Source organism: Heterodontus francisci, unplaced genomic scaffold (assembly GCF_036365525.1).
Source record: "Heterodontus francisci isolate sHetFra1 unplaced genomic scaffold, sHetFra1.hap1 HAP1_SCAFFOLD_832, whole genome shotgun sequence".
Classification (NCBI taxonomy): Eukaryota; Metazoa; Chordata; class Chondrichthyes; order Heterodontiformes; family Heterodontidae; genus Heterodontus; species Heterodontus francisci.
In genome coordinates, this window is record NW_027141781.1 from 206,439 (window position 1) to 221,598 (window position 15,160).

The 15,160-nt window shown below is 44.2% G+C and overlaps 1 protein-coding gene across 1 annotated transcript; it reads right to left on the bottom strand.

The window, feature by feature from the left end:
• Positions 1–4,653: 4,653 nt before the first annotated feature.
• On the bottom strand, positions 4,654–11,423 carry LOC137364702 (antigen WC1.1-like). Its single transcript, XM_068027744.1, has 8 exons — positions 11,258–11,423; positions 9,814–10,131; positions 9,650–9,730; positions 9,250–9,567; positions 9,059–9,100; positions 8,547–8,657; positions 5,468–5,575; positions 4,654–4,874 (listed from the first exon to the last, which is right to left on the bottom strand). The coding sequence occupies exons 1-8, from the start codon at positions 11,412–11,414 to the stop codon at positions 4,654–4,656; spliced, it is 1,356 nt and encodes a 451-aa protein (XP_067883845.1). The 5' UTR covers positions 11,415–11,423.
• Positions 11,424–15,160: the final 3,737 nt, after the last annotated feature.

Consider the following 15,160-nt stretch of genomic DNA (forward strand, 5'->3'; position numbering starts at 1 on the left):
AGTCTGTGGTAACACAAATTGGAAAGAAATTCAATGTAGTGACAGACAGCTGGTGACTGTGAGAGTTTAACTCACCGAGAGTGGAGAGATCACCGCCGGCACTTGTCAGTGTGAAGAGATCATCAGGACCACTGTCCAGCAACAAGTGACTATCCTGAGTGTCAATGGCTCCAGTCAGAACATCATCATAATCACCCGGAACCAGACCTGACAGGAAATAATGATACTCACAGATATCAAATGGTAAGACGAAATACTTAGAATGATATTATTAGACGTCAATCTACCCGGGCTGGCAGGGTAGATTGTGATCTTCAGCTGTAGTGAGATTAGAGGTTAGCGAATGGTAGGACCATGTCATGTCGCAGTAGTTGAGTCTCCTTTGGCCCATGCTATATTTAAAAGGCAGCCCGCAATCGATGAAAGGCAGAAGCACTGTAGGACATCTGGTGGGAGGACTGATAACTGGAGTGTTTGGCAGATGGCAGCAGCCAGAGCGAGGGTGGCTCCCAGGTTTGCTCATGCCCCCCTTCAAGTGCTCCACCAGGCAACAAGTGCAAGGATGGAAGCACTTTTCCTTCGGGAGGGGTGGAGGAAGCCTGCTAGGCAGGCACGGAGGGCATGGCAGGCGATTGAGGAGGATGTGAGCTGCCGTGAGGTGCTCCCATGCAAGAGGCTTCAGTGCAGGAATAGGATCAATGCCCTAATGTAGTGTGGCAAGGTGAGTGCCGTGCCTCACATCAAGCTGACAACCTTAAGTGACACAAATATGAAAATGAAATTGGAGACAGGGTGCCCCTACTCACTGATTCAGATCCTCTTCAATCATTGTGCAGAGATCAGTAACCACCTCCCTGGAAAGGCACGATCTTCAGTGACACTGCTGCTCCGAAATTTGCAGGAAGCAGAGCCAATGATGGTAAGTCCACTCTGGTGGGTAGCGTATTCTGCACTCAGAAGCTGCTTGCGTGCTACTGTGCACCCTGTTCATCCACACTCTCTTCCAGCCTCACGATTCTTGTCCCTGTCTGGGTGCTGCAGACCAACTCCTGGGGACTGCAGCTCTCTCCATCTCTGATTCTCCTCCACAATGGGAGGCCTCAAAACCGGACTGGCTGACACCTATTGTAAATTGCTGCACTCATTTCTCAAGGCCTCCATTCTTTTTACTTGGTGTATCTAAGTTCCAAGTCAGAGAGGACGCTCATCCTGAATACCTATGTTTTGATCGCCAGGATTGGCCAGCCTCCAGATTGTCAATACTGCGACACAGCATCTCTCGCCCTCCCTCCAGTGCCACAATGCTTTCACACCCAAAACTGACCTTCCTCTGACCTTCCCCCTGCTTGGAGAAGGCGAGTCTCTGAAAACTGTTGTTCTCGCCCATCCTTTTCTAAATTGTGAATAACTTGGAAAATTGCCATAAATTTCCTGTTTTATAGGCTCAGTTACCAGTCCAACGCCTTAAAGTGCAGCCTCCACCCACCAGCTCTGCCGACTCTCGGGATATCACCTAACAGTGTGAAGATGTCGAGCTTCCTTTGCACCGCTATCCAGTGGCATTTACCCCGTCCCTCCCTCCCTCCCCCAACAACCCCACCCCCCACCCCGCCTGTCTGTGGTCACTGTGTGACAAAATTCTCCCCTCCGTTTTAATGTCACATGTATCCCATTGAATCACCCATCCAACATGCACACACATTTCACACATCACCGCCCAGACAACAGTGTCAGAAAACATCATGAACTGAAAGTTTCATTCCATTATACTACTGGGTGCAATCGGGATGATTTTGTAGAAATCCAAATTATTTCTCCTTTTTTTTAAACTAAAATCACTCAGCGATGCTCCATGTCTTCAGCAGCATAATTTTATGGTGATTAAGTTCTTTTATATTTAGTTGCTAATTTTAGATAGCAGACAGCGTGATGGATTAAAAAACGTGATGGTGACAAGTGAAATTGTACCCACCCTGAAGACTGGAGGAGTTCCTTTCAGGATTTTCTGATCCAGGATCCGTGTCACCCAAACTGTGACTGGTGTAATATTCAATCTGATTGAGGGACTCAATGGAATCAGAAACTGTTAAACACAAACATGGATGGTTATTGGAGAGATTGATTGGGACGTTCGAGTAAATAGCATAATACCGTCATCATCTGGTGACAATGTCCTGGGACTTTGTATCTGACACGATTGTGAAACATTCATCACAGGGATTGCAGTGGTTCAAGTGCAACTAGAGATAGACCATAAATGTTGGCTCATATAGTGAGCAGTTAAAACAATACACAGTACAGCTGGTGGGTCAGATTTCAGACATTAGAGCAGAGACAATAGTGTAAAACATAGTCAGTTAACACAGTTTCTTAACCCAGAATCCCTCCACTCTGTCCCTGTTTCTTTCCCTTTCAGAATCTCAAACGGCGCATTGGTCCCTAAACCGAAACCCACCCCGGACAATGGGGCAGAAAAGAGTGCAAGGAGGCTAATAACGGATTTGATCTTCGAGTCATCGAGTCATGCAGCATAGAAACAGGTCCCTTGGCCCTCCGCGTCATGCCGACCATAATGCCTATCTATACTAATACCACCTGCCTGCATTAGTTCCATATCCCTCGATGCCTTGCTCTTTCAAGTACCTCTCCAGATGCCTCTTAAATGTTGATACAGTTCGTGCCTCCACCACCTCCTCTGGCAGCTCATTCCAGATACCCACTATTATTCGTGTGAAAAATTTACTCCTTTGATCACCTTTAAACATCCTCCCTCTCACCTTAAAGTTATGTCCTCTAGTTTTAGTCACCCCTACCATGGGAAACAGAATCTGGCTATCTACCCTATCTATGCCTCTCATAATTTTATTTACCTCTATCATGTCCCCTCTCAGCCTCCTTTGCTTCAGGGAAAACAGACCCAGCCTATCCAATCTCTCTTCAGAAATCAAGCCCTCCAAACCAGGTAACATCCTGGTGAATCCTTTCTGCAAGCTCTCTAACTTTAGCACATCTTTCCTGTCATGCAGCGAAAAGAATTGCACACCGTACACCTAGTGCAGCCCAACCAATGGTATGTACAAGTGTAACATTACGTCCCAACTCTTGTACTCACTGCCTCAGCCAATGAAGGCAAGCACGCCATTCGCCTTGTTCCCCACCCTGTCTACCAGTGTTGCCACTTTCAGGGAGCAATGTACTAGCACACCAAGGTCTCTCTGCTCAGCAACACTCCCCAGGGCCCTGCCATTCATTGTATATGTCCTACCCTGGTTTAACATCCCAGAATGCATTGCTTCGCACTTGCCTGCGTTAAATTCCATTTTCCAATCACTTACCCACTTTCCAGTTGATCTGCATCCTGTTGTAACCTTAGACAACCTTCTTCACTGTCCACTATACCTGCAATCTTGGTGTCATCTGCAAACTTACTAATCATGTCCCCTACTTCTCATCCAAGTCATTAATATATATGACAAACAACAGAGGGCTCAGCACCCATCCCTGCGGCACACCACTGATCACCAGCCTCCAATCTGAAGAACATTATCATTACCAAAAGAATGTAGATGCTTTGGAGAGGGTGCAGAGGAGGTTCACCCGGATGTTGCTTGGTATGGAGGGCGCTATCACTGAAGAGAGGTTGAGTAGATTAGGCTTGTTTTCATTAGAAAGACAGAGGTTGAGGGGGGGACCTGATTGAGGTGTACAAAATGATGAGCGGTATAGACAGGGTGGATAGCAAGTAGCGTTTTCCCAGAGTGGGGGATTCAATTACTAGGGGTCACGTGTTCAAAGTGAGAGGGGAAAGGTTTAAGGGGGATATGCGTGGAAAGTTCTTTACAAAGAGGGTGGTGGGTCCCTGGAACGCGTTGCCAGCGGAGGTGGTAGACGCGGGCACGATAGCATCTTTTACGATGTATCTAGACAGATACATGAATGGGCAGGAAGCAAAGAGATACAGACCCTTAGAAAATAGGCGACATGTTTAGATAGAGGATCTGGATCGGCGCAGGCTTGGCGGGACGAAGGGCCTGTTCCTGTGCTGTTATTATCTTTTTGTTCTTTAACAACCCTCCACCACTACCCTCTGCCTCCTATCAGCCAGCCAATTTAGTATCCAATTGGCTACCTCACCCTGGATCCCATGTGTTCGAACCTTCCCGAACAACCTACCATGCGGGGTCTTGTCAAACGGGTTGCTAAAGTCCATGTACACAACGTCCACCGCCCTATCCTCGCTAAACCTTTTTGTCACCTCCTCAAAAATATCAATCAAATTCGTGAGACATGATTTCCCTCTCACAAAGCCATGCTGACTATCCTAATCAGATCTTGCCTTTCCAGATGCATATAAATCCTGTCTTTCAGAATCCCTGCGAATAACTTCCCCACCAATGATGTAAGGCTCACCAGCCTGTAGTTCGCTGGCTTATCCCTTCTTCCCTTCTTAAATAAAGGCGCAACATTAGCTATCCTCCAGTCTTCCGGTACTTCACCTGTGGCTACCGATGATGCTAAAATCTCTGCCAAGGCCCCAGAAATCTCCTCTCTTGCCTCCCATAGCATCCCAGGATACACTTGGTCAGGCCCTAGAGATTTATCCACCTTAATGCGCTTCAAAACCTCCAACACCTCCTCTCTTGTAATGTTGCTTTACGTCAGGAGATCGCTGTCCCTTCCCTTGAACTCGCTAGCTTCCGTGACCTTCTGCACGGTAAATCCAGACGAAAAGTATTCCTTTAAAACCTCGCCCATTTCCCGTGGCTCCACACACAGATTACCGCACCGATCCTGAAAGGGACCTAATCTCTCCCTAGTTACATATTTCCTCTTAATATACTTACAGAATCGTTTAGGATTCGCCTTTACCTTATCTGCCAGGGAAATCGTCTTTGTGTGTTTTGTTGTAACCTCAGAAATTTATCTGAATGGTTAAATCGCTCTCCAAATATATCGCAGGACAAAGCTTTCATCGATTTGGTAGTGTTGTTGCTCCACTATCATGAAGTGGAATTTGTAGATTTCATTTTAAACTTCAGCATACAAAGTGTAAGAATAAGTTTTTTGTAGAAACCACCGATTTCGGGTAAGAAGTTCCTGATGGGAACGTATTTCTGATCCAGTCACCCAGGGAAATAATATCTGAGATAATCTGACTGTCTCCTTCTGAGAGCAGTGACTATTTATGGGCCAGTTTAAATGGAATAAAATGACATGATAGTTACAAAGAAACAGAAATCATGTTCTTTAAGCAGTAGTGACGGGTGGGAATCTTCCCAAACCCATTGCTCATCTTACTGTACACACAGATATAGACACTCTCGCACTGTGATAGGACTCCTTCACATGGTGATCGTGAGCGGATTTCTGACAGTGTTCAGTCAGTAAACTGACCATTAAAATGGGGTATTTAAGCGGAAGTAACATTTGCCTCGTGAAAATTCGGTATGAAATATAAAACTCAGACCTGAACGCCTGATCTGATAGGAATCCTTGCCAGGTGGAATATTCTCAATCTCTTCATAAATTGCATGGTACAAAACAGCCGGTGAACCCTTGCCACTCGTGACAGAACCTGTCAGATGGAGGGTGGGAATGATTAAAGTTTAGTTACAACCCACGAGCCTTTAACAGTAAATTATCTGCGAACACATCCAAATCACAGAGATGGTGATAGTAAAGAGACAAAGCCAGGTATTGTGAATGCGGAGTAGTTTTGTTGTGCTTATTTTCGTATATGTCTATGTATCTATCTTTCTGCATACTCATATATTTACCTGCAGCAGACTGGGGACAAATTCAATCAAGTTTGTTAGAAACGATCTCCCCCTGACAAAGCCATGCTGACTGGCCCCGATTAATGCCTGCCTCTCCAAGTGGAGATTAATCTTGTTCCTCGGATTTTTTTTCCAATAGTTTCCCTACCACTGATGTTCGATTCACCAGCCTGTAATTACCTGGTTTAGCCCTGCTACCCCTCTTGAATAATGGTACCACATTCACTGTTCTCAGTCCTCTGGTACATCTCCTGTGACCAGACAGGATTTGAAAATATGTGTCAAAGCCCCTGCTATCTCCTCCCTTGTCTCAGATAACAGCCTGTGGCTCATCTCATCTGGGCCTGAGGATTTATCCATTTTAAGCCCACTAAATCATCTAATACTTCCTAACTTTCAATGTTAATTTGTTCAAGCATATCACCATCCCCCTCCCTGGTCTCTACACCTACATCATCCGTCTCCATGGTGAACACAGATGAGAAGTAATCATCAAAAACTTAATCTATGTCCTCTGTCTCCACACACTGATGGCTATTTTGGTCCCTAATCGGCCATACTCTTTCCATGGTTATCCTCTTTCCCTTAATATACTTAAAACAACGCCTTTGGAGTTTCCTTTATCTTGCTCACCAGTGTTTGTGCATGTCCCCTCTTCGCTCTCCGAAGTCATTTTTTAAGTACCCCTCTCCTTTCTATACTCCTCTAGGGCAGCCGCTGTTATCAGCACTCTGAATCTGTCACAAGCCTCCTTTTTATTCTTTATCTAATCCTCCATATCCCTTGACATCCAGGGTTCCCTGGACTTGTTGCTCCTCCCCCTCAACTTTACGGGAACATATGGGACCTGATCTCTCACTATTTCCTTTTTGAATGTAAGAGCCCGTGGGATCCATGGCAATTTATCAAATTGGATCCAAAGTTGGCTTAGTGCAGGAGGCAGAGGGTGATTGTCGATGGTTGTTTTTGCTATTGGAAGCCAGTGACCAGTGGTGTACTACAGGAATCGGTTCTGGGACCCTTACGGTTTGGAATGTACATTAATGATTTAGATGTAAATATAGGAGTAATGTTAGTAAGTCCGCAGATGACACGAAAATTACTGATGTCATAAACATTGAGGAGGAAAGCTTTAGATTGCAGGACGATAAAGATGAGCTGGCAAGATGGGAGGGGGAATAGCAAATGCAATTTAATCCTGAGAAGTGTGAGGTGATACATTTTGGGAGGACTAACAAGGCAAGGGAATACAGAATGGATGGTAGGACCCTAAGAAGTACAGAGGGTCAGAGGTACATTGGCGTACTTGCCCATAGATCAGTTAAGGCAGCACAACAGGGAAATAAGTTGGTTAGGAAGGCATATGGAATACTTGTAGTTATGAGCCGAGGCATAGAATATAAGAGCAGGGAGGTTAAGATGGAGCTGTATAAAATGATAGTTAAGTCACAACTGGAGTACTATGTACAGTTCTGGGCACCACACTTTAGGAAGGATGTGTGTGCACTGGACAGAGTGCTGAGGGGGTTCACCTGGGCTAGAGCAATTCAATTATGAAGCGAGACTGGATAGGTTAGGGTTGTTTTCTTGAGAGCAGAGAAGGCTGAGGGAGGACCTGATTGAGGCATACAAATTTATGAAGGGCATTGATATGATAGATAGGAAGAAACGTGCTCCGTTAGCGGCGGGGTCAGTAACCGGGGGAATATATTCAAAGTAAGGGGCAGGAGTTTGAGAGGACAATTGAGGAAGAAAATATTCACAAAGAGGATGTTTGGAGTCTGGAACACACTGCCAGAAGGGATGGTAGAGGCAGTACCCTCACAACATTTAAGGTATTTAGATGAGCACTTGAAATGACATGGCATCCAAGGCGAAGGGACAAGGGCTGAGTAATGGGATTAGAATAGACAGGTGCTTGATGGCTGGCACAGACACGATGGGCGGAAGGGCGCGTTTCTCTGCTGTATAACTCGACTACTCTATGGCCCGTTCTCCTGCTTGTGATCGTTTGTAAAATACCTCCAGTCTAGCGTGGTTACCAGGCTCGATCTTATCAGCTTTAGGACTGTCATGTTACAGAGCCTGTTCTGATCGGGTCCTTGGTTGAGATAACAGGCCTATGCTGTCCGAGATATAGAATATTTCTTAATAAGAGAGAGCGAGCCATTTCTAGAAGAACTCTATATTATTATGAAAAGTGTCATTTATTAAGAGTCCCATTTGTTATAGTAAATCAGGAGTTCGTTGAATGGGTGAAATATGAGTGGAAGCGTTGTTTTGGAATGTGGAATCACCGCTGGTGAATGCAAAAGGTCCTATACAAATATCACTTGTAAAAGTAACAGACAGAGCCGGTTAGAAAGCTCGAGATTGGATGCCCAGAGCCAGAATCTGAAGGGCTGAAATTGATACCCAATGGATGAAGGAAGATTAACAGTCAAATAAATAGGTGAATGCACAGCCCAAAAATGTCAATAGAACTTCCGGATCCATTGTTACAATAAGTACATTTTCAAGACTTTCATGAATTATGTGCTGAACTCTCACAGTGAATGTGGACAATTCAAATCACTCTTAATTTCAAATGTCACATTCTATTAATTCAGGAGAACTTTGAATGGAGAAAATCAGCAAAAACGAGTACAATGTATTTCTAACAAGGCCAGTTGGCAGTCCATAGAAAGCTGCAATGAACGAGAGTTTTGCAAGGATATGTCACAATATCTGGGATCTTGTGTTGGATCCGCGGTAAGATATGAACCTCACCTCTTCTGAGTGACTTTTTCTGTACAACCACTATCAGTGAGATCAACACAGAGATTAGCAGGACTCCGAAGCAGCCCGCAACGAGGATGGAAGTAGTTTTATATCCCTGTTCTTAATGACAATAATACAGAAAGTTTTAACACAGACACAGTCCATCTTACACAATAAAATATTTACAAGAAGTTTTTAATAATTATATCCACTGCTTCCGGGCAATGAGTCCGGCTGAACATTCCCCATTATGTGTGGTGCACATTGCACCAGAGGAAAGTGTGAGCCAGTCTAAATTACAGAGACAGTGCCCCCATGTTTCTGATGAGTACAGGACAGCTCAGGTACAGCCAGAAACTGGGATTAGCAGAATTTCAATCAGAACATTTGAAATGTCCGGTGAGGCAAAAAATTATCCAGTCATTGAGAACGTGCTCATAGTATCTTCTGAGAATGACAACAATAGCAATTCAACTAATGCAAACCCTGACACTCGCTGGAATAGTAATAATGGTAAGTACCTGCAGATGTGGACGGGAAAACAATTGGAGGCACATCGAGTCCTGTGGAATATAATGTACAAAAAAGTTCAAAAAGATGAAATTTCTGCACTTTCCATTTAAACGATAAATACTGTTCTTAATTTCCTGAAGTCACGAGTCAATTTAACAAAACAACCTTAACCCCACTCTTCAAACCCTGCCATCCTCACCGGAACAAATCACACTGGCATCTTCCTTGTGATCACAGTCAGATTGAGCTGGCGATGAGGAAGGACAGTCGGCCAGAGAAGATTCGCTTCCGGTGCACTTCACCTCATCCAGCCAGATAACACCGTCACCCTGGGAAAAAGTAGCCCCTCCTGGGGCCAATAGAGCGTGGCCACAACCCAGCTGCCTGCAGACAACATTGGCATCGGCCATATCCCAGGAGTCATCACACACCGTGCCCCAGATGTTATTGCAAAATATCTCCACTCTCCCGGAGCAGTTGGTGTTACCTCCAAACAGGCGCAACCATTGTCCCGAATCTGTCAAAGAGAATCAATTATTATTATTGGTGTAGTATAAGACAGGAGTACAATTGTTGGTATAGGAAAGAGGAAGTAGCACCTGGTGAAAGCCCACGTTTACAATCATATTCTCGAATGCAGTCCTCTGATCTATGGAGCTGCTCCTTTGCTACATTCGCTTCTGTTGAGAAGAGAAACATGCTGACTGTGTCAGACACCGATGTTTCAAATGACACTTGCACATTGAGAGGTTTGTATTGTTACCTGAACAAACAACACCAGCATCGTCCCTGTGTTCACAGTTGTGTTTACCCCACGGTTCTGTTTGACACTGCCAAAGGAACGATTCATGTGAAATACACTTCATCCCATCGAGCCAAATGGTTCCGGATCCTTCTCCGAATGACTGAGTGTAATAATCGATAGAACTGAGGGGACCGCACTGTAACTGTTTACAAATCACTTCTGCATCAGGTCCATCGAATGTATCTGAGCACACTGTTCCCCAGGTGCCATTGTAGAACACTTCCACTCTCCCCTCACAGCGATGTTTCCCATTCACTAGCTGCAGCTCCTTGTGCTCTGTTAATGACACAAGAAATATCCAGATGTTTAGATTGATAACTTGCTAAATGTTCATACTGCACAGTTCAACACATGCTGCACCGGCTGTGTTCACTGATTGTCGGTAATTATTTCAGAAAATCTGACAGCCCATAATGTAATGAAGAATAATAAACATGGATTTCACAACAGGAAGACAAACAACGTTATTGAATTAATTGAATAAGTTACAGAAAGATAATTCTGTCGATGCAATATGCATGTTTGCTTTTCTCGAAAGGCCTCTGTCAAGGTACCACAGAGTAGGATCATTACTGGGGTCAGAGCATGTGGAGTCAAGAGATCAGTGGAAGAATGGTCGAAAACTGGCTACAAAGCACACCGTCATTGTTAAAGATGGTAACCCAGGATGGTGGAAGGTGGGAAGTTGTGTGACAAAGGGCTGGTGTCACTGCTGCTCAACATTTACATGGATGATTTGGACTTAGACAAGGGGTACATCATTTCAAAATTTAAGATGACAGCAATTTGGGGAAATAGTTAACACTAAGAAAGCCAAGGACAAAATATGGAAGACGTTAATAAACGGGCAGAGTGGGCATACAATTGGCAAATGAGTTTTAATACAGATAAGTCGAAGTTGGTGAGTTTTGATGGGAAGAATAAAGATGCCACATGTACTTGCTTGGAAAATACGAGTGAAAATGATGGAGAGCAGCAAAGAGATCTCGGGATACAGAGACACGAAATCACTAATAAACTGACAGAGACCGAAGCTTTTGATCATAAATAAAGTATAATCATGAATAAATCTGAAAGGAAATTCAGGAGAGTTTTTGTTTTACCTGGGGAGTGGTTTGAATTTTGAATTCTGAACACATGCAATTGTTGAAGTGAACAGCACTGATGCCTTTAAGGTAAAGCTATATCGGTACATGAGGGAGAAAGAAGTAGGCGGATATGCAAAGAGGGTTAGTTGCAGTAATCTGGGGCGATAATCGTGGGCAACATAAGCAACACATTGACCAATTAGGCTGAATGGCCAGATTCTGTGCTGTTCATTTTATGTAATTTGATGTAATAGCTTCCCTGTGAAGCCACGTGCACAACACTACGGAAAATGCGTATTTGGAAGCACCGTTACCTGAACACATGACCCTCACATCTTCTTTATGAGAACAGTCGTGGTTACCCCACGATGCTGAGGGACATTTCCAGAGAAATGATTCGTTACTGGAACACTTCAGTTCATCCAACCAAACTGGCCCTGAACCTGGTCCACAAGATGCAGGAAGTGCCATGTCCAATGCCTTTCCACAACCCAGCTGTTTGCAAACCACGTCAGCGTCCGCCAGATCCCAGGAATCATCACAAACTGAGCCCCAGGTCCCATTGTAATAAATCTCCACTCGGCCAGTACATGGGCTTCCACCGTCAGACAGCCTTAACTGCACGTGGTCTGTTGGACAACAGTACATGAGGATTATACTTTCAATACACATTCACCTCATCACTCATTACAACTCATTGTGCCAACACCAGCATTAAAAACAACATGTTAAATGTGCCTGTGACAGGTAAATAAAACAATACAACAGAATATCTGTTTGCACTTACTTCTTACATAGAATGTAAAGAACAGAAATGTTTCAGATATCCTACGACATCTGACTTTGACAAGTTATGGTCTCCCGTTTCCCTTTTATGTTTTGAACGCGGTTTACGGTGTTGCACAGGCAATCACTCACACGATTAACAGTTAATTTATACTCATGTTATGTAACTGTATCAGTTTCTTGTCCATGTATGTTACCCTTATTTGTTATCTTCATAAGACATTTACTGCTATCTCCTATTTCCTTCATCTCTGTAGAAGCGAACAAAAAATGTGAATTCAGGGTGATGGTATGGGGTGCGGGTGGGGGTGGGGAACAGATAGGAAGTTAGACCTGGTGGGTTGGCGAAGAAAGGGAAGTAGTGGAGGCGAATGAATGGATGTTTTTGAACTTTGTGACAAAAAAGTGCACAAACTCCTCTCACTTATTTTTGGAGTTGAGGGTGGACGAAGCAGGGGAGGGGTTCAGGAGGAAGATTTAGGATGGAGGAGATATGCTGTACGTTTTCATTGCCTTCCTGCATGATCTTTGTCTAACGGGTGGTTTTAGTGAAGAAGAGCAGGGCCCGATGATGCTTTATGTGATTGATCCATTCAGGATTATATTACCAGATAGTTCGCCAGATGTCACCGTGCCTTTCTGTTTTTTTAATTCTTTCATGGGCTGTGGGTGTCACTGGCAAGGTCAGCATTTGTTTAATCTACTCTATTTATTACTTCCATTTCATACTGGAGAATGTAACGTTCACAAGTTCTACCCTTAAACATCAGCCTTGCAATATGCTGTATCTTCGTGCAGAACTATGTTCTGGGGTTGTGTTGATTATAACATTATCACAAATCAATTTAATATTAATTGCATAACAGAATCACTTACTTTTGTAAGGATGGGACTCTGTCTTTGACAATGAAGACATCTGAGTAATTTTAGAGATAAACCACACGTCTGAACAGAGAATATGCAGACCTATCTGTCCAGACAGACTGCTGCTATTATGTTCAATGAGCAGACGAATCTTGTGAGGCACATTATCAATTGCTGTTGTCTGTAAAATATCAATGAACTAAACTACCAATTATATCAATATGTGACTGTTGGAGGGAACAACGAAGGCAGAAAACAGGATCTCTCTGCAAAATGTTGGACAGGATCAGGAAGTGTCACTGGACAATTGAAATCCAGATGTGTAGACCTCCTGGCTGAGCAGGAAACCAGTATTCAATCTGGACTAGACAAAAATGATTGGACTAATTGCGTCAGGCACTTTGGGGAATAAGAATCAGGATGTGACCCATCACATAGAGAAGTAGAAGACAAGGAGAAGACACATGGCTTCTGTAGGCGGACATAAATGTTGGGTGGAGCTGGACATCTACCTAACTAAAGAACAAGATTACATACTCTGCTCTGTCCAGTGACTGAGTGTGTAATAAACATTCGGCACTGTAAACCACTGACGTGAAACGCTGGAATGTATTGAATGTGTCCGCAAAAAATACTACTGTAACCAATCGGTATCAAATCTGAATCATTAACTATCTCATATGTTGTAAGTTCCACTCAGTCATATTTAAATAAACGTTCGTTGGAACAACCCCAAAACATCTGTCGAGGCTTACATTGTGCATAATGCAACTTCCCCAGAACATATGCCTGCATTGACATGCTGCACAATGGAACTTTCAAGCGTATAGTCCAAAACATCTGTTTACTTTTATACACAGACTACTGAAACTTACACCAGCACAACTCCCACACAGCTACCTCCACTTATATACAGTACAATAGAACTGATTGCAAGCTCGGCGCCGGATTTGACACCAGAGATGAGATTCCAATTCCATATTCTATCTACCACAAGGCCGTTATCTTTAACCTCTATCATCCTTCACCTCCCTTCCGGCCTCAGCCCATCTGCTGCTGAAATGCTCACCCATGCTTTGTTGTCTGTAGAACCGCATCTTTCAATGTTCTCCCGGGTGATCACCCATCCTGCATCCTCCAGAAACATCAGCTCATCCAAAGCTTTGTCGCCTGTCCTCCATGAAGCCTCTCTCAGGAGCGCCACTGCACTCACTGGTTTCCCTGCCACCAATGCCACGAGTTTTCAATTATGATCTTCATGTTCAGACACCTTCATGCTCTCCCCCTGCCATCAGTATAACCGCCTCCAGCCTGAATCATTTCGAGAGCTCTGCATTTCTCTGAATCCAGCTTTTTGTACATCTCCCACTTCCATCCCCCACAACTTTCAGTCTAGCCTTTAACCATCTAACCACCCAGATGAGAATTTCCACCCCAAACATCTCTGTGTCTCCGCCTCTTCAAATCCAACCATCTGACTAAAAAAGTAGTCACCCACTTGAACATCTCTTTGTCTGGCTCTGTGTCAGTTTTCTGTCCGATTACATTCCTGATAAACTCTTTGTGATGTATGTGTTTATTGAAAGTTATGTAAGAAAAAAGTTCTTGTTGTTTAATTGTGTCCATGTCCTCTCTCTCTGCACACCACCCCATCCATCCCCAGCTCCCCGACCGCCCACCATCCTCATCCCCTGCCCCCAAGTGAAAGTACTGATTTGAGACACGCAGGAACAAGTAACACGTATTATCACTTTTCTCAGCAGATTAGACATTTCACTTCTTTGTTTTTGTAAAAGCAGTGAAGAATTTGTTTACCTGAACACAGGACCCCAACATCCATACTGTCAGTGAGAGACGAATTCAATGTGAACAAACTGCAGTTCTGGAGCTGCAATTCATTTCCGACACATTGGACATCACTCACCCAGACGGGTCCTTCACCCTTTCCGTCCTTTGGATAGTTATAAGTGGCTGTCGCTTCACCGCAGCCCAGCTGTGTACAGACCACGTTGGCATCATTCAGGGTCCAGAGTCTGTCCTGCAATCTCCTCCAGCTGCCGGTGTAGTAAATCTCCACTCGCCCATCACACCAGCTTCCCCCGTTAGTCAGCCTTAGTGACCAATTTTCATCTACAATATGAAACACAATGGTGAAATTGAAGCATAGTTTGCTGCCACCAGAAAAGTTATTAATTTTGTTGGTTACTATTTCTGTCATCATTGTTCAGAAGGCTTGTCGGCAGATGTTGTTCACCATCACCTTTTCTCAGTAAATACATTTTGGAGACATACCGAGTAGCTTCCGCTGTTTAAACTGGGGGCCAAGGGTAAAATGAACTGGAGGTGAGCGCGGCACATACCGGCAATTGATAAGTTAAGAGACCGAAGGGTGGGGCAGGGGCTTTAAATGGCTCCTGACAGATGACAGTTCCTTTCATCCCATATGGAGAGAAACAGACAAGTTTACGTTGCCACAATGCTTCCGATGACATCTCAAGTCGCCTCACAGGCAATGAAGCACTTTTGATTTGTCATCACTAATGATGACAGGTGACTGACCCGAGGGA